Consider the following 20251-nt stretch of genomic DNA (forward strand, 5'->3'; position numbering starts at 1 on the left):
CCAGCGGGCAGGGGCTCGGTGTGTTTGTGGGGCTACAGACGACTGCCTAGACCAGTGCATCCCAGGGCAAGGAAGGTACCCCTAGCGTTGGGCCACGGTCTTGGGTTTTGTGCCCCTGCCATTCCAGCTCCATTTCCTGCTCTTCTCTGGATCCTGGGCAGACTGCCCACCTCACTGCCTGGCCAAGGGATGCTGCACTGTCCCTCCACCAGCTTCTGGTAACCCCGTTTCCTCCCCTTCTGGCCTCGGTGGTGAGGAGAGCCCAGGTGCCCCCCACCGCTCCACACCCCTCTGAAAGCAGTGCCTTCCTGACACTTTTCAACCGCCCCGTCTGGGTGCCGGGGACCCTGCCCAAGATCAACACGTTATATCAGAAAATCACAGACACCCCATCACAGCTCCAGTCATTCCCCAACACAGGGCCGTCCAGGAGCAGCTGATGTCCCTCCCCTCAGCACAGAGGTGACCATGTATCCCACCACCCATCCTGGCCGTGGCTCTGGCTGGGACAGTGTATGCAGAAGAGAGGGGCTGGGCCTCCACTTGATATCCTGTGGGAAGATGCTCAGCTCTGATCATCTGTGTCTGGTCTGGACACAGACCCCCAAGGAGCCCACATCTCTCACCCCGAGACACAGCCGTCACTCCCGGGACACTCACCCCCATCCACGTAGAGTGACCAGAAGATGACCCGGTAGCCTTTGAGGACGCCATTGAGAGTGCTGCGTGGGGGCTCCGACCAGGAGATGACGGCCACATCGGAGGTGATGGACAGGGCCCGGACGTTCTCGGGGGGCTGGCTGGGCACTGCAGGGGGCAGGGGAGAAGGGTAGAGTCCGGTCAGGGCATACAGCCTGCCATCTGTGTCCCAACCAGGAGAACACGGGAGGAGCTCCCGATAGAGTGAGGAGAGTCTGGCTGCATGGCTGGGAAGTGAAGCATTTCCTCTCCTGGGTTTGGATGAAAAGAGGTCTTCATAGCTTTGGTTCCTTGCTCTCCAGGCGGCATGTTCCTAGTTCTGGGTATGTGCTGAGGGCACAAGGTGATGAACACAAGGCATGACCCCATGGGGATCCTCCAGTGGGCACCACAGCCCAGGAAGTTCATCTTCATCAGGTTACAGAACCTAGAAGATTGCCAGGCCAGCCCTGGGTCTTATCTGATGGCTGCTGGCCCGATGTGGCATCTGACCAGGTGGTCTGAGCCCAGCCTCTTGGGCCCCGTGGGTCCTTATGCCAGGCTGAAGGGAAGGAAAACAAGGTAGTCCCTTCACCTTGTTGAAGGGGAGAAGGTTCCATAGACACCTTTAAGTTTTCTGGGACCATTACACCTTTGTCCCTTGTCCCTACACATCAAAATGCCTCAGATGATGAGAAAACACTTTCTGATAGCAACTTAGGTGGCCCATTTTGCCTCTAACCCTCTCCCCTGGAGCGCTACCTTGGAGCCTAACCTAAGTCCTACACTCTGGGGTTGGCCCTAGTGCAGGTCACTCTTTCTGAGATGGCAGACAGTGGGGACGCCAGATTGCGGGAGCCACTTTGTTTGGGAAGAAATTTGGTGGCACTTCCTGCTGGCTTCCCAGGAGCTGGGGCCAAAGGGAAAGGCCAGGTCTGCTTTGCTCAGAGAGGGAGAAAGGAGGCACAGGCTGGATGGAAGGTAATTAGATCCCACTGCCCCACAAGAGGCAACTCTAATTTTTATGAGCATTTAAATGATAATACATCATCCTAACGATCCTCTTTGAGAATGATTATTGTTTCATATTACTTAGGTGTAAAAATATAAGCACCATGTAATTAGGGACCCAGTGTAATAAACTAATACAGATCGCCCGTTCGAACAAAATGAAGGTAATATAATTATGGAAAAGACACTATTGCTAAAGCAGGGCCCTTGACTACCCCAGGAGGAGTGCTAATATTGCCAGGAAACGATCAGGATCTGACAGGCTAACGAGGGCCTTAATTAAGTATGAAAAACTGCTGAGCAAATGCTGCTGGAAACTTCTTCCCTCTCTCCTCTTTTGTTTTGAAAATGACTCTACAGCCCATGCTGATCTCTCCCTGTTGGAAATTCTAGGCCCCCCCACCCAGAAGCCGGAGCCAGGGAGATAGTACCCTGCTGGAGGTCTGGCCTGGCTGTTTCCTGGCCCGGCCCTGGTAGACAGCAGTCAGGGCTGTGTGTGCTGTGGCTGTGTGGGCCTGGGGCAGCTGTCCCCCTGGACACGCCTTCCCTGGGCATCCCGGGTCCGCATCTCTTGGTCCTATATCCAGCCTTGCTCCAAAGCGAGAGAGAGAGAGAGTGGGGCACAGGAAAGAGTATAGGATTCAGGATCTGACCTGGATTTTGACCCCGGGCTCTGTTCTTTAGGTGATAGGTGATTCCGGACAGGCTTTTTAGCTTCCTTGAAACCTGACTTCTTTGATGGGGAGCGCCCTAGCTATTGGCGCTGCGGTTCTCATAGGCAGGTGCCCCCCTGTGCCAGCAGCATCTGGGAATTTCTTTGAAATGCAAAATTTATTCAACCTGTTAGCAGGAGCTGGGTGGGGGGAGAGCCTAGCAATCTGTTTATGGCCTTCCAGAAGGTTCTGATACACATTCAGGTTTGAGAACTACCGGGTCAGAGTACCCCTTGGGATGAGTACTGTTGGTGTAAAGAGGTGACAAGTTGACTCCCCTCCACCCAGCCGGGCCTGTGGTCTGGGGAGGTACTGGTTGGGGACAGAGTCAGTGTGGAATGGTGGAGGCCAAGGGGGCACTGGCTGTCTTGTTGTTCCCCATGTCCCCTACTAGGGTTCTTTGTGTCCCTCTGCTTGCTACGTGTTTTTCCCTTTTTCTGAGTTCTCCCGTTCCCCAGGGGCTCAGTGCTTCATCCCAAAGCCCAGCTTGGGCCGCAGAACCACTGAATGAGAATCTTGGGAGATGAAGCCAGGGCATCGATATTTTTTAAAGCTTCTAGATAATTCCAATTTGTAGCCAAAGTTATGGACCGCCAGCATGAGCTAATCTACTTTCAGGTTTCTGACCTGATATATCCTTCCTCCCAGGGGTGCCTACATTTTTAGAGAAGATGAACTAGGAAGAAGGCATTGCTTAACCTTAAGGAGTGACTGCCCACACCCCCCCACACCCCCAAACATGGAACTTTAACTCATGACGCCGAGATCAAGACCTGAGCTGAGATCAAGAGCTGGATACTTATGCCTGGGTGGCTCAGTCAATGAAGTGTCTGCCTTGTGCTCAGGTTATGAGCCCCGGGGGGATGGAGCCTTGCAGTCCCACATCTGGCTCCCCAGGGGAGCTTGCTTCTCCTTCTGTCTGCCCCTTCCCCTGCTTGTGCTCTCTCTCTCTCTCCCTGACAAATAAATAAGTAAAAAATCTCAAAAAAAAAAAAAAAAAGAAAAAAGAAAAAAACAAAAGACAAGAAAGGAAAAGAAAAGAAAAAAGTTGGACACTTAACCTACTGAGCCAGCCATGCCCTCCAAGGAATGACTTTCTAATAGTGGAATGCATGAGTCCCCTCCCTCTGCAGGGGCAGGGTCAGACGCAGCAGCGGTTTTAATCTCAGACTCTGGAATTGGGTTAGGACATCAGAAAAGAAGCTTAGGGGAAACTTCTGCCCTTTGGGAGGCCACAGGCATCAAGGGCCATGTCTCCTCTTTCAACCTCACACAGGCTCAGGTACTAGCTGGCCCTTCTCTGTGCTTGGAGAGCAGGCACATCCCTGCTTCCTCCTAACGTTGTCCCCCTGAAAGCTGGGCCCTGTCATTTACTCATCAGAGTGTGGAGTCCTCTCTGGTCCTCAAAGGATCACGTTTAAAGCAGTGGCTCTACACCTCCCACCACGTGGATCTTGGTATATCTTAAGCCCTGTCTCCTGTCCGGCCCCTCAGATAGGCAGTGGATGGGTTCCAGCCCAGAAATGCAAAGGTAACTTGGTTTCTGCTCTGTTTCCGACCTGCAGGTTGTTGAGGGAGAAGAAACAGGACCAGAGTGTAGAGGAAAAGGGCCTGGGGAGAGACAGGAGTGAGGGCCAGAATGAGGGAGAGTCCGGTGGGTGAGGGGCAGGGGCTCAGATGGGCGGAGCATCAGCACGCAATGGACAGAGCGCTGGCCAGTGGACTGAGAGCTTGGGGGTGCTCAAGGTCCCACACCTCTTGAGGAGCTAATGGGTCAGAGGAGCTGGAGGGATCCAGGGTGCCTGTGTGCCTCATGGGGTTGTGACGGGGCCCGGGAGCAGTGGGAGGGCCCCGAGTCCTCGCTGGCAGCCCTGGCTCTCCCGCCCACTGACGCGTGGCCGTGTCCTCACCGTCCTCCAGCGTGGTGGCATTGATCTCGCTGGATGAGGGCCCCGTGCCAGCCCGATTGAAGGCCTGGACCACCACCCCATATTGGGCGAACTTCTTGAGGTTGTCCAGGGTGTACACCTCGCTGTCCCCAGTGGCCTTCATCTCCACGATGCTGTACTGCCCACTGCTGCCAGGGCTGTTCTCCCTGTAGCCGATCTGGTAGCCCCGTATGACGCCATTCTGCAGCTCCTTCTTGGGCGCCTGTGAGCGGGGTGGGGGAGGGGAGACAAAGACACAAGGGGGCTCGGAGACGATGCTCTGAAAGCCAAAGGAAGATCCTGTCCTGTTTCAGTTCCCAACCCTTCAAAGGATCCCATCTTGCTTGGGGTGAAAAGCAAAGCTCTTACAAGGGCAACGGAACCCCGTACGACCTGCCCCGTTACCTCTTGGGTCCATTTCCTCTTCCCCTGGCTGCCCTTGCTCCAGCACATTGGCCTCTCGCGGTTCACACGGGGCCCACCTCCACTCCAGGGAGACCCTCTTTCCTTACATGGCCGCACAGCTTCCCTCTTCACCTCTGTGGTATCCTCGCGACCACGCCCTGTCTTCATGAGGCTTTCCTCATGCTCTTTATCTGAGATTGCTCCCTGCCCTCTGTTCCATATTTTTCACGTTTCTTCCTGGCCCCCATCACTTCTTGGACCCACTTTTTCTTCCCCAGGCTCTCTTTTTCTCCATTGCACTTAGCATCATCGGACATCCTATATATTTTACTTATGCGTCCCTGTGTTCACATTAGCATATAAACACCATAAGGATGAAAAATATTGTTTCGTTTGCTCTTTGCTGTGCTCTGTCTAGAATGATGGCTGATACGTAGCAAGCCTTCAATACACAGTTACTGAATGAATGGAGAGAGGAGCTGATACGGCTTTTATCTGACATGGGCTCGGGAGCCTGGGAGAAATGGAACCACAGACAAAAAGTAACCAAATGGACAGGAAGATGAGCAATTAGCTTGAGTAAAAAGAGAATCCCAAGATGATGCATCACACCCTCCCACCCCCTAGGACAGCCATTGTCACCAAATGGAAAACAACACATCTGGGCGATGACGTGGGCCAACTGGGCTCCTGCACTGTGGGTGGGGATGCAAACTGGTACGGCGGCCATGGTCAGCAGTCTCCCAGAGTGAAACATGGAATTTCCATAGGATCCAGCAGTTACGCTCCTTGGTACGTACCCCAAGAAGTGAAAGTGGAGACTCAGACACAGACTTGCACACCCAAGTTCATGGTAGCATTATTATTCATCATAGTCAAAAGGTAGAAACAACCCAAGTGTCCATTGATGAATGAACAAATAAATAAAATGTGGTCTATGAGGGCAATCGAATATTATTTAGCTGGACACAGCCTATTGTTCAGCCAGAATGGAATTCTGACGCAGGTTACCATGTGGCTGAACTTTGAAAACATCACACTCAGTGAAATAAGCCAGACACAAAAGTTCAAGTGATGTGTGATCCAGTTTCTATGGAGTCCCTAGAACAGTCTGCAGAACAGCCACATTCACAGAGTCAGAAAGGAGACTAGGAGTTTCCAGGGGCTGGGGCGAGGAGAGGAGTACTTATCAGTTAACAGGTGCAGAGTTTCTGTTTGGGATTGTGAGAAAGTTCGGGAGGTAGACAGCAGTGACGGTTGCATACACAGTGAACATATTTCATGACAATGACCTGTGCACGTAGGCATGGATAAAATGATAAAAATGGGCCATATATTTTACCACAACTCCAAAAAGAAAAAAAAAAAAGAGTCCTTGACTTCGTGTGTGGCCAGTCCTTTGGAGCACGTGGCTAGGTCTCCCCGGACATCATGGCTAGGGGTTGGGGTCTGTGGGGTGGGGAGGCCTGAAGCCAGCCCCTAGACAGACAGACAGAGATGGATAAGACACGTGGTAAGAAGGGAACATTTTGGAGCTCTGGCTGGGCTGGTGATAATGAAGGACTGGTCCCAGTCAGCTGGGAAGACAGAGTAAACACCAATGGCATGAAGCTGGGGCCAGAAAACCTTCTCTTACCCCAAGCTTCAACCTTGATACACACAGACACACACACGCACTCCTGATATATCTCACATCCCGACCCATCAAAGCAAACATCCTAATCCACGTACCTACCTACAGTCAGACAGATCCAGACTTACAGATAGAAACCAGCTCCTTGAACAAACAGACTCGCCCATCTATAAATTGAGAGAGAGCACCCACCCCAGTGCACAGAAAAACAACTCAAATCAGGGTTTTAAAGACAATGAAGTTAATTGAAAAGCCCACCTTTTATTATACCAAAAAATAGTGAGATCAAAAACAATTAAGTTAGTAAAACAGTCCCACTATTTTTTTTTAATTCAATGAATGTTTTAAATGAACTGCATTTTAAGCTCACTGTTAACTCAATAAAATGAAGTTTTTAATTTAACGTAATGGTTTTGAACTCACTAAAGAGGTGTGTGTGTATGTGTATTTAATTGACTTGACTTTTTGTTAATGCCTGAATTAATGTTTTTCAGCACTTGGGCAGTCCTGTTTGCTCGTTTGTAAGTGAGAACATTCCTGCATTCTCATCTGTGCCCGTGTATATCTACACACACACACATCTATTATAGACATAAACATATCTTCAAGAGTGATACCCTGCCTTCACAATGATGCACATTCTAGAATTACACACATCCATAATGCCATGTGCTGATATATACAACACTCATGACCACAGCCATCCTTACCGTGATGATGACAGACACCTGTGCAGAGCACCGTGTAACATTCTCACATCAACGTATACTGACTGAGGTCCGGGACGGACATTGAGGGACACGCTGCTGTATCCATATGTATGTATTCACATATTAATACAAATCTTGTCCCATCTTCCTTCCCTATCTCCCTCTTTTCTCCTTCTCTCCTCCTGTCTCTCCCTCTCCTCTCCCTTCCACTGCTCCCCTCACCCCCAACAGGCACACTCAGGATTTAAATCAATCTTAACAATATTTCTCTTGAAGCATTAAGAAATCAATAGGGCTGATTGCAAATTTATGTCATAAAGCAGTGGCGATCCATCTCATGGAAAGGGTCTTAAAATGAAGTGACTTATCTTTCAAGTGAATCTTTATTTTTCATTAATCTGTTTCTTGGTGTTAAAAAAAAAATCCCCTGAGAAGTCAGGCCAAAATTTATTGATGGGCTGGTTCATTCTGAAGTTCTAACTTTCTAATCAATTTTATTTTTCATTATGAGACTTTGGAGAAATAAATCTGATTCTAAATTTTCATCGACCTCCTGGTTTGAGGTCTGTAGCCAAATGGCTCAGTGTTTTACATACATACATTCCCCGCCCCCACCTCCTGGCTTCCGGAGAGTATTGCTGGGACTTGGGTCCAGAACCAGGATGCAGACAGACTTGGGGTTAGATTCTAGGCTTCACCCCCACTTTCTGAGGGAAGCCTTGGAACCCGGAGCTGAACCTGAAGGGGAACCATGGCTCTGGGCAACTGCTAGGTGGGCTGGTTCCCAGGAACGACCAACTGCCCAACCTGTGCCCCATTTCCATCCTGGTCATTTCTCTAGGGAAGGAAGGAACCAGGCACTGCTGTGCATGTGTGTGTGCATGCATGCACACATATGAAGAGTGTGTGTGTTTTTTTAAGGTTTTGTTTATTTATTTGAGAGAGAGGGAGAGAAGCAGGCTCCCTGCTGAGCAGGAAGCCCAATGTGGGGCTCCATCCCAGGACCCTGGGATCATGACCTGAGCTGAAGGCAGATGCTTAACCGACTGAGCCACCCAGGTGCCCCAAGAGGGTAGTCCCTTTAAGGGAAATATCACTAAGCCCTTTTGTGGAAGGTCCAGAGGAGGACTGAGTGCCTGATCTTTTCCCATCAGAAGTTAGAGCCAGAAAAAGAGTTTGAAGGTCTGGTCCCAGATGTGGACAAGGCATCCCCCATGCCCCAAGCCTCATCGTTGAGATGGGAAAACTCCAAGAAGAAAAACATGTATGAGCCCTAAGAAAGCTCTCTGTTCCTGAACTCCATGCAGTGGACTGGGGCTCCAGACCACCTAGCAGGGGACCCAGGCCACTGCATGGAGTTCAGGAGAGGAGAAGCAGGATCCTTTCTGAGCTGGGAGCCCGATGTGGGATTCGGTCCCAGGACCCGCAGATCATGACCTGAGCCGATGGCAGACGCTTAACTGAATGAGCCACCCAGGGGTCCCTGGACCATGTACATATAAGTTCTGCCGCTTTCACTACTTGAATAGTTGTGGGCAAGTCACCTTACATCTCTCCCGGGATCTCCTCTGGCAGAGGGGGATACAAATACCTCTTCTGGGTGCCCTCCAGGAAGAGAGGGTTAGTGTAGGAAAATACTGGAAGCCTGCAAGCTGAGTGCAACAGGCCACTGTCAGGACTGGAGGCCCTCGTATGCCCAGGGCCAGAGTTTCCCAGGACAGGGTTTATTGTTCTGCTCAACATTATTCTGATCTGTTTCTCTGCCCTGCTATGGGACCTCCTCTAAGGGTTTTTCTTCCTTCTTTCCTTCCTCCCTTCCTTCTTCCCTCCCTCCCTCCCTCTCTCTTTCTTTCCTTCTTCCTTCCTTCCTTTCTAGATTTTTATTTACTTGACAGAGAGAGACACAGTGAGAGACGGAACACAAGCAGGGGGAGTGAGAGAGGGAAAAGCAGGCTACCTGCTGAACAGGGAGCCAGATGCAGGGCTCAATCCCAGGACCCAAGATCCCATGATCTGAGCTGAACACTTAATGGCTGAGCCACCCAGGTGCCCCCAAGAGTTTTCTTTCTTTCTTTTTTTTTTTTAAAGATTTTGTTTATTTGACAGAGAGAGAGAGAGAGAGAGAGAGATCACAAGTAGGCAGAGAGGCAGGCAGAGAGAGAGGAGGAAACAGGCTCCCTGCTGAGTAGAGAGCCCGATTCGGGGCTCAATCCCAGGACCCTGGGATCATGACCTGAGCCGAAGGCAGAGGCTTAACCCACTGAGCCACCCAGGTGCCCCCCTAAGAGTTTTCTTATGTGATAAGGTCCTCAGACACCCTGTAGAATTCATAGGTCTCTACCCCTTCACAAGGGCTGCAGAAAAGACTGGTCTGTTTTTTGCAGCTCAACCATCCCCAGAGGAAGGGAGGGCAGTTATTTTCACTCTGGTTTTATCGAAGAGGAAACCAAGGTCTGAAAACACCAAGACTCCTGTGTGTGGTCTCACTGGGAGAAGAGGGGGTGTCGTACCACCATACCTCCCAGCTCCAGGCACAGCGCCAGGACAAGGGAAAGCCCCTGTCCTGTCTTCTCCCATGATTCACAAGGGCCCCTTGAGCTTTGTGTAAAATCAAATCCAACTCCTGACCTATTACAACATGTGGAGTTGGGAAGAGAGGCCAGTGTGGTGGAAAAATCATTTCCCTCTCCTTGGCACTGCCAAGTTCTTCATCTCAACTCAGCTACTGGCCTGCCCAGGGACAGAGGGAGTAGGGATTGGGGGGGGGGGACCCAACCCTTTATCCTCCTGTCTTTCCTCTCCTCTGATTTCACCTGTTTAGCAAAAAAACAGGCATGAGAATTCTAAGAGACTAGAAACCAGCAAGCTTTCTGGGGCTTCATTCCTGGGTTGAGGAGGGAGCAGTCATGGAGGCAGTTAGCAGGGAAATGCTTTTGATCTCGCTTACCTTCCAGGTCACTTGGATGCTCTGTGAGGTTACTGGCTGCAAGGTGACATCCATGGGGGGCCCATCGGGAGCTGGTGGAGGGAGAAACAACATTACAAGTCAAATCTTGGAAGAAAAGAATCCCAGGTCCTTACTCTCATTCTCCTGAGCTGGAGGACTGCTAGGGAACCGAGGAAAAGCTCATACACAAAAGCAGAGAATCTTTGATTGAGCCCCCTAAAACAACCACAGGGCTTACAGTGCCTCTCCTTTCTCCACGATTAGCTGAAAACAGCAAACAATGACAATGAGATATCACTATATATCCAGCAAATTGGCAACAAATTTTTAAAAGTCTGATAGTCTCAAGTGTAGGCAAGGGTGTGTCGTGGCAGGAATTCTTACATTTACTGGCCATGAGAAAGCAAATTGGCTCAATACTTGGGAAGATATTTTGGCATTCTTGGTTGAAGTTAGAAGCGTGCTCATCTGATGACTAATTCTGCAACTACTTAGTTTCAGTAGAGAACTTGCAAAACCTCTGTAGGTGTACCAGCACAAAAATCTTCATAGCCCCAAAATGTCAACCACCCAAATGTCCATCTCCATTAAAATGGACCAAGAGGTGATGGTATAACCACGGTGAGGAATACTATGCAGCACTGAAAATGCACAAATGGTGAAACTCACAAAAATACTATTGTACTATTGATCAAAACAAGGAAGGCACAGAAGAATATGTTGAGAATAACTTCATGAAGATATGCCACTGGAAAATAGGCAAAACTAAACTATATGCTTTATGTGTATATACACTGTAGTGGCACTATAAAAAAGAAAAGCAAGAAGGGCTACTGGTTCCTTCGTGGGGAGGAACAGGCGGCTCTGGTTGGGAAGGGGTGTAGGGAGGACCCCTGGCATGCTGGCAATTGATGGTGAGTGGGGATTATACTAGTTTTTACTTTATTATTATTTGTAAAGCTCACATAGTATATGTACTTTTGGTATTATTTTATATTTTGCAATAGCAGGAGAAACTATAGGGAGAGAAAGCTTGTTTAAACTTTCAGACAAAATTCAAGACAAAGCTCATGGAAATTAATACAGGGCACTAGTACTCTGCCCTTCACAGATCTAGCTTATTTGTCCTTTCTAGACAGGCTGGGGCCAGGGGAGTAAGAAAGAACCATGGACAGCTCCCCAAAGCCCAGCATCTACTGCTGCACCTGAAGAGGTCAAACAGAAGAGCCTCCAATGATCCAGAGGCAAACACAGATAAATACCTTGGGATCTCTCCTTCCCTGTTGTATTGCAAGTCCACCATCAGTGGACAGGGTGGGTGCAGGCCTCCAATGCCCCGGATCCCCAGGGCCATGGGAAAGAGCCACAAGGCCAGGTACTCACCAGCCTCCTCGGTGCTGATGGTGAGCTCTTTGCTTGGCTCACTACGGCCAATCTTGTTGAAGGAGTACATGCGGATGCTGTACACGGATGCTGGGTGCAAGTCCACGATGTTGGCCTGGTTGATGGTGGGGGAGATGTTGCGTGTGGATTGCTTGAAGTCCCAGGAATCTGAGAGAGAGCACCCATTTCAAACCATAGCCAGGAAAACCCCACAACCCCTTCCCAGCCTCAACTCTCAACTTCCACTGTGGGACACAGAAGAGGTTCAGCTCTACATAGATAGCAGAAAGAAGGCACAGGCCTTAAGAACTTCACAAAGAGTACAAGGATTTTGTTCCACAAAGATCAAAGAGACCAAGGGAGGCCTGAGAATGTGAGCAGCAAATGCACTGGCTCTCCTCTGCCCTGGGCCAGCTTGTGAGTTCAAGCCTCAGATGGGGGTCAGACAAGATGTTTCTCAAGACCCCTTCCAAGATCCCCATTTGCTTACTCTCCCTAAGGGTGTGATTAGCCAGTGCCCTTCCTCCTGGCCTCCCATACCACCTCAGTAACCTGCTGTAACCATGAGATCCCTATCCCTCAGTGCCAAGAGTGAAGCCAAGGCTTTGCTCCCTTTTTCCTTCTGTATATGCCTCCATATCTTCTTTCCTCGTGCACTTGTGGGGTGGTGGTCCTGAGTGTTACTTGGTCTTTGAGGGAACAGACCGAGGGCCAGAGTCCCCAGCCCAATCCCTACCCTCTTTCTCTCACTGGCAGGAGAATGGTGAGTATTCAGGGTCAGGAGCCAACAGAGAGGTGAGCGTGCTCCTGATTTATCCAAGGGGACTGGTAGCCCATTCCAGGGCTGTTTAACAACATGGTGGAAAGGGGGAAAAACCAGATAAATGCCACTCAGGAATACTGTGGCAGGAAACATTCTTCATCTCCAGAGGAATCCAGTCATTCATTCACTCTATTTTTTGCTGTGGAACTACTGGGGGGATTCCTACGAAAAATAGGAAGGGCTTGCAGTTATAGCAATGTCTCGGCTAGGATCTTCCAAACCCAGAATTCATAACTAGATTACTTTATTGGTACTTCACGTTGAAAAGAAAAAAAAAAAAGGCAGAGCACAAGGAAACAAGCTGATAGTAGGGCTTAAAAATTTTCTTGGGGGGGGGCATGTCCTGATGTCACTATTCAGCCCAATTTTCCATGCCTTTTAAATCCACAGTAGAGAGTCCTGAAAATTCTCAGTAGAAAAGATTAAACTGCATTCACTGCTGTTTCGTCCCTAGAACAGGAGGGGAGGCAAGCATATTCTAGAAAAATTGTTAAGAAGACTACTCCCCCCCCTTTTTAAAGGCTTAAACCTAATAAATTAGTTCACCAGAAGCGACTATACACTGCCTTCAGATTCTGGTTAATTGAGGTCTTGATGGTTTTCAAAACACCACTTTTAGCTGCATAGTCTCGGCATCTGTGAAGGGCACTGGCCCAGTTCCCCATCTGCAGTTTTGCATTTAATTCTTTGGTTTTATGAGCCAAAGTCACAAATGGCAAGCTGCGGAGGCTCGGAAACACATTATTTTCTCCTTGTCTTTTAAAACACCCCAACCACCGGGACAGTCACTCTGTGACTGGCAGGTTAAGCCAGAGCTGCGAATATGTGGGCTCCTACCTGCCATGGGCACCTCTTTGGTTTGGGAGGGAATGGACCAGCAATGTGGTGGCTGGCGTCCACTTCTGTCTGTGGCATCCCGGGAGCCCATGCCAGCTCACACACTCATCATACTTGATTTGCCCGTGTTTATAGGAGATGGGGAGTAATCACAAGTCAGTGAGTTCATTTTTGATGAGGGCAGGCAGAGGCAGGAGGTCCACACCACGTATCAGAACACCGAGGGGCTAAGGAAAAGGGGCGCCAGTGTATACACACTTGATTAAAAGAGACTTGTGCTCTGTGTTGGTAAGAAAGACTTGTGAGTTACGGACCATGGGAGGTGTTGTGGATTGAAATTGACATAAAACAGACATTTTCTTCATGACAGGTTCAGATTATTTTTTCCTCATTTCTTTTTACCAGTATTACAGCAGCGATAACGTGTCCCTTCATGTACTCGAGTCTCTGAGTACCACTATGTCCCATTACAGGGGATGTTGACCTTGATCCCTTAGCCTAGGTGTTCTTGTCCACTTCCTCCACTCACTACAAATTTACTATTTCCCCCTTGGTCATTAAGAGAGTCTGGGAGGGCTTCACTGAGAAAGGTGAATAAACCATCACATTTTCTTCTTAGTTTTCTTTGCTTGTGGTTTGTTTTGCAAAATGAAGTCTGTCACTTCTGTTTACGTGGAAACGTTAGCTTTTGCAAGCTGGGGTTTTAATCCATCAGGCCTCTTCTTTATTACTTCTTTGTATTTTCAAGAAAAGCCTACAAGAATTGTATTATTAATGTATGTCAAGGGTGTTAAGTTTCTAAACGACCACTCAGCACACATGATACACATTTTCAAAGAAAAGGAAGACTCAGGAAAACTGCTCTAACATATTTTATCTCAAGGTGTTCATCTCCCCAGTGTGTTTGCAAAATGCAGAGAACATCATCTAAAAATAGATTTATAAGATTTACACAATTGAAAATAATCTTGATCTCACGGACAGGAACATTTTCTTCTCTATCACTTTTAGTGTGTACCTTGTTCCTATTTTTATATATGTCTATGTACATAAAATGTTAACATTATTTGATTCATTCTTTCTTGTTACCATCTTAACGTGTTTCTATTATTCTTCTCGGTTAATGGAAACTGCTACAGACATTCATTAAGGCTGTCTCTGTGCATTGGTTTGTATGTTCTTTTCAGATAATTCTACTTAAGACATATTGGAGTAAAACCCAGGCTTTACTATTTACTGGATATTTGACAAAATAGTCTCAGAAAACAGAAAGAATAATATTATTATTCTCAGATGATTTACGTGGTTCATGCATTAATATATAAAAAACTGGTAGAGAGATATGTGGTATATAGTAGATTTTCAAAAAGGTTTGTTGTTGCTATGTTCACCATCTATTAGGCCTGTGAATTCCATATAACTTCCACTGGACCAGAGACATTGGCCTCACTCGTTAAAAATGAGGAAACTCAGATCCCACCCCAGAACTCCTGAGCTAGATAGAATCTGGATGTTTTTGAGGCACCTGGGTGGCTCAGTCATTAAGCATCTGCCTTCGGCTTGAGTCATGATCCCAGGGTCCTGGGATCGAGCCCTGCATCAGGATCCCTGCTTGGCGGGAAGCCTGCTTCTCCCTCTCCCACTCCTCTTGCTTGTGTTCCCTCTCTCACTGTCGCTCTCTCTGTCAAATAAATAAATAAAATCTTTAAAAAAGATAAGAATCTGGATGTTTTCAAGGTCTCTAGTGTGTTCCCTATGTATTAAAATTTGAGTACACTTCTAACTCACCGTAACTTTCCCATCTCAGAAATACACACCATTCATCCTATAGGCTATAAATATAACACTCAGAAACATGTATGCCTGTGTTGAGGACTTAATTTTATAATTTATCTTCCAGAACAGTGAAGTCCCCACAGTGATTTTTGTGGACTGTGTGTCATCTTCTTTCCTCAGGGTTAGAGGATATTAATGTGTTAAAAAATGATTTTATTGGATAATTCAGGACACTTTCTGAAGTCCCAACAAGTTCTTGTAAGTCTCTTGTCTCATTTTAGGTCAAAGGACGGTCTCTGTCCATGGCCACGTGGTAACCTGTTTTGAACCCCAGGGACTGCTGCCATTCAGGGGTGTGGTCATAGAGGTGTCCTATGAGGAGTGGGATGACAGGGATGTCACACGGGAGAGCTTACAGGAACCTGGCCTCCGTGGCTAAGTCCACTGTCTGGGTTTTGGCTCCATTATCTGTGAAGCCTCCTGGGAGCTTCAGCTTCCTACGACAGAGTTTTAGATCCCTGCTTTCAGGGACGTATTGGGAGTTTGTTGGCATAGAAAAGGAAGACTTCGTGATGTTTCATCATAACTTTAAGCTTCATCTTTCCTGAGGTAACCTGAATCCCTTACTCAAGCTTAGTGGTAATTCTAGAAATTCAGTGGTATCACATAGTGTTGCTTCTGCCCTAACATCCAGTTTCCCCACCTTATTTCTGACCCAGTCATACTTAGGAGTGGAACTCAGGATCTGAAATGTTCACTGTCCTAGCAACAGTAAAGGTGCCGTCAGGGAACAGTGTTTCGGGAAATCACATCCTAGAATATTCAAATATCCCACAATGTCCTCTCTTGTCACCTTCATATAGTACACAACACTCCACTGGAGATTGGAGAATCCTCAACCAGACTCTGTTTCCTCTAATAAATAGGACTTTTTGCCTCTAAGCCAAACCTGGTCACCTTTTTGGAGCAAAAGAAGGAGCCCAGGAACGTGAGGAGAAACGAAACAGGAACCAAAAACCCAGGGGGGTGGGAGTGGGCCAAGGGTCACAGAGGAAGCCAGACCTTAAAATACGATTTGGGAAGGTCTGTTTAATGGAAATGATTTTTGAGACACCTAAGTTTTCTGTTGCTGCTAAAGAAGGACATCTGCCCAACTTTTACCGTCTCTTTTTTTTTTTTTTAAAGATTTTATTTATTTATTTGACAGAGAGAGATCACAAGTAGTCAGAGAGGCAGGCAGAGAGAGAGAGAGGGAAGCAGGCTCCCTGCTGAGCAGAGAGCCCGATGTGGGACTCGATCCCAGGACTCTGAGATCATGACCTGAGCCGAAGGCAGCGGCTTAACCACTGAGCCACCCAGGCGCCCACTTTTACCGTCTCTTAAACCCTTTGGGCATCTCCTTCTGCTCAGTCAGTGGTCTCCCATCACATTCACACTCAAGCCCCCAAACCCCTTGGACTGTGCGGGCCAGCCCAATGCAGCTGCCAATCCATTGCTCATGGGGGCCTGGGAAATCTGTGCATGCTTCCAAGGAATTCTACGCTAAGTCATTTTTAGAGTTCTGTGTTGCCTCATGTAAGAATTGGAGAGGTACGCGGTTGAGATAGTGGGATTTGGTTTAGGAATCCCAGGAACACTGGAGACAGATACCATGCATGTTCTCCTGAGTCACTTCCAATCCTATGGAGGCTTCAGACAGGACCTTCCAAAGTTCAGACTCAAGAGATTTCATTGCGACACCATAAACCTCCTTAAAATGAGAAAATCAAATCCTCTGTTCCTCTTTGAAATTTCCTTTTTCTTTGTAGGAATTAAGTTGGAAATTTCAAGTCTCAGGGTCCTAGGATCGAGCCCTGTGTTGGGCTCCATGCTCTGTGGGGGAGTCTGCTTCTCTCTCTCTCTCTGCCTCTGCCCCTACTTCACTCATGCTCTTTCCCTCTCGCTCAAATAACTAAATCTTTTTTTTTTTTAAAAAAAAAAGAAGTTTCAAGTCTATAGGCCCCAGTTCCTCAACAGTAAAATAGTTTCATATATCTATTTACCTCATAGAATTTTATTTTCTTGAGGTGTAATTGACATATAACATTATATTAGTCTCAGGTATATGGCATAATGTTTTGATATTTACATAAGTTGTGCAGAAATCACTACTTTAAGTCTAGCTACTATCTGCCACTATACAGAGTTATAAAATCTTTTTCTTTTCTTTTCTTTCGTTTTCTTTTCTTTTCTATTCTTTCTTTTTTTAAAAAATGTAGGCTCCACACCCAGCATGGAGCCCAACATGAGGCTTGAACTCACAGCTGCGAGATCAAGACATGAGCAGAGGTCAAGAGTCAGATGCTCAACTGACTGAGCCACCCCGGCACCCCCAAACTTTTCTTCTTATGATGAGAACCCTCAACACTCAACACTCAGTCTCTTAGCAACTTTCAAACATGTGATACGATATTGTGGTCTACAGTCAAGGTACTGTACATTATATCCCCATGACTTATTTACTTTATGACTGGAAATGTGTACCCCCTGATGTCCTTCACCCGTTTCATCTGCCCTCAGAACCCAATAACCACCAGTCAGTTCCCTGCACCCATGAGGTTTATTATGTATTTTCTTATGTGTTTTGTTTTCAAATTCTGCATATAAATGAAATCATGTTTTTTTTTGTCTTTTTCTGTCTGACCTATTCCACTTAGCATAATACCTTCCAGGTCCATCCATGGTGGTGCAGACGGCAGGATCTCACTATCTTTTATGGCTGAGTTTTGTTCCATTGTGTGTGTGATGTATGTGTGTGTGTCCCCCCCCCCATTTCTCCATCCACTCATTTACTGATGGACTTCCAACTTGGCTATTGTAAATTACGCAGCAATAAACATGGGGTGCCTGTGTATTTTCAAATTAGTATTTTTGTTTTCTTTGGATAAATACCTAAGAAGTGGAAATGCTGAATGATATAATAATGCCACTTTCAATTTTTCGAGAAATCTCTGTAATGTTTTCCACAGTGGCTGCCACAACTTACAGTCTCACGAACAGTATAAGAAAGTTCTCTTTTTTTCCCCTTCACATCCTTGCCAACACTTGTTATTTCTTGTTTATTCAATTCTTTGAAGGCTGAGGGAGGTGGAGAAGCTGCAGAAGAAAAATATCAAGCTTGTAGAGTTTGGTTCATGAGGTTTAAGGAAAGAAGCCATCTCTGTAACCTAGACGTGCAAGGTGAAGCAGAAAGAGCTGATGTGGAAGCTGCAGCGAGTTTTCCAGAAGACCTAGCTCAGATAGTCGACCTACTGGAAGATGCCATCTAGGACTTTCATAGCTAGAGAGGGGAAGTCAGTGCCCTGCTTCAAAGCTTCAAAGGACAGGCGACTCTCTGTTTAGGGGCTAATGTAGCTGGTGACTTTAAGTTGAAGCCACTGCTCATTTAACACCCCCAATCCTGGGACCCCTAAGAATTATGCTAGGGGTGCCCAGGTGGCTGAGTTGGTTAAGTGTCCAGCTCTTGATCTCAGCTCAAGTCTTGATTTCAGAGTTGTGAGTTCAAGTTCCTTGTTGGGCTCCACATTGGGTGTGCAGCCTATTTTTTTTTTCCATAAGAAAATTAAGAATTATGCTAAATTGACTCTGCCTTTGCTCTAGAAATGGAACAACAAAGCGTGGATGCTGGCACATCTGTTTATAACAGGGTTTGCTGAATATTTTAAGCCCACTGTTGAGACATACTGCTCAGACAAAAGATTTATTTCAAAATATTACTGTTCGTTGACAATGCACCTGACAAGAGGTCTGATGGAGATGGACAATGAATGTCATTTTCATGCCTGCGAATACAACATCCATACTGCAGCCCATGGATTGAGGAATCATTTCAACTTTCAAGTCTTGTTATTTTAAGAAATACATCTCATAAGGCTATAGATGCCATAGATAGTGATTCCTTTGATGGATCTGAGCACAGTAAATAGAAAATCTTCCAGAAAGGGTTTACCATTCTAGAAACCATTAAGAGCATTCATGATTCATGGAAAGAGGTGAAAATACCAACATTAAGAGGAGTTGGGAAGAATTTGATTGCAACCCTCATGTAGACTTTGAGGAGCCCAAGACTTCAGCGGAGGAAGTAGCTGCAGATGTGGCGGAAACAGCAAGGGAACTAGAGTCAGAAGTGGAGCCTGAAGATGGGACGAGTTGCTACAGTCTCGTGATAAACCTGAATGCGGGAGGGGCTGCTTCTCACGGACCAGCACAGAAAGTGGTGTCTACACTCTGCTCCTGGGGGAGATCCTGGGAAGATTGTTGCAGCGACAGCAAAGGATTTAGAATATTACACTAACTTAGCTGATCAAGCAGTGGCAGGTTTGAGAGGACTGACTCCAATTCTGAAAGAAGTTCTACTACGGGTAAAATACTATCAAATACCATTGCATACTACAGAGAAACTGTGGAAGGAAGAGCTGATTGATGTGGAAAACCTCATTGTTGTCTTATTTTAAGAGCCTGCCACAGCCACCCTAGCCTTCAGCAACCTGCACCCTACTGAGTCAACAGCCATCAACACCGAGGCAGGACCCTCCATCAGCAAAAAGATTATGACTTGCTGAAAGCTCAGATGATGGTTAGCACTTTTTTTAAAAAATAATACATTGTTTTTCTTTTTAAGATTTATTTATTTGACAGACAGAGATCACAAGTAGGCAGAGAGGCAGGCAGAGAGAGAAGGGGAAGCAGGCTCCCCATTGAGCAGAGAACCTGATGCAGGGCTCAATCCCAGGAACCTGAGATCACGACCTGAGCTGAAGGCAGAAGCTTTAACTCACTGAGCCACCCACGTGCCCCTACAATACATTGTTTTTAAAAAACATAATGTTCTTGCACACTCAAAAGACTACAGCATGCAACATGCATAACTTTTGTATGTCCTGCTTTACCTTGGTTATCTGAACCACCAATGTCTCCCAGGTATGCCCATAATTATTGATAAATATGATCTTATTGCGACTCAGTAATTGTTTTCCACCTGTTCTGTACTTTCTCTCCATTTCTTCTTTTGCTCTTCACTTGTCGTTCGATGACTGTCTCTAGTGGTGTGCTTAAATTCTTTTCTCATGATCTCTTGCATTGTGTGTCTGGGTATCCCTTAACTTGTTATCGTAGTTAGAGATATTTTTACTACTTTTGTTAGAGATATTTTTACTACTTTTGTCTTTTAGACTTCATACTAGCTTTATAAGTGATTAACCATGACATTTACTGTATATTTACCTTTACCTGTGAGATTTTTTACTTTCATATGTTTTCTTGTTATTAATTAGTGCCCCCACTCTTTAGCTTGAAGAAGTCCTTTAACATTTGTTGTAAGACTAGTTTAGTGGTGAGCAACTCATTTAGCTTTTGCTTGTCTGGGTAA

General features: G+C 46.8%; 1 protein-coding gene across 1 annotated transcript in view; it reads right to left on the bottom strand.

The window, feature by feature from the left end:
* Nucleotides 1-20251, bottom strand: part of DSCAML1 (DS cell adhesion molecule like 1) — a 339836-nt gene that overhangs the window by 29167 nt on the left and 290418 nt on the right. The window contains exons 15-18 of the mRNA XM_044257920.1: nucleotides 11409-11576; nucleotides 10026-10096; nucleotides 4313-4553; nucleotides 661-807 (exon numbers count right to left, since the gene is read on the bottom strand). Of these exons, the coding sequence (XP_044113855.1) occupies nucleotides 661-807; nucleotides 4313-4553; nucleotides 10026-10096; nucleotides 11409-11576 (627 nt within the window). The remainder of the gene's footprint in view (nucleotides 1-660; nucleotides 808-4312; nucleotides 4554-10025; nucleotides 10097-11408; nucleotides 11577-20251) is intronic.

The sequence above is a fragment of the Neovison vison genome, chromosome 7, assembly GCF_020171115.1.
Source record: "Neovison vison isolate M4711 chromosome 7, ASM_NN_V1, whole genome shotgun sequence".
Lineage (NCBI taxonomy): Eukaryota > Metazoa > Chordata > Mammalia > Carnivora > Mustelidae > Neogale > Neogale vison.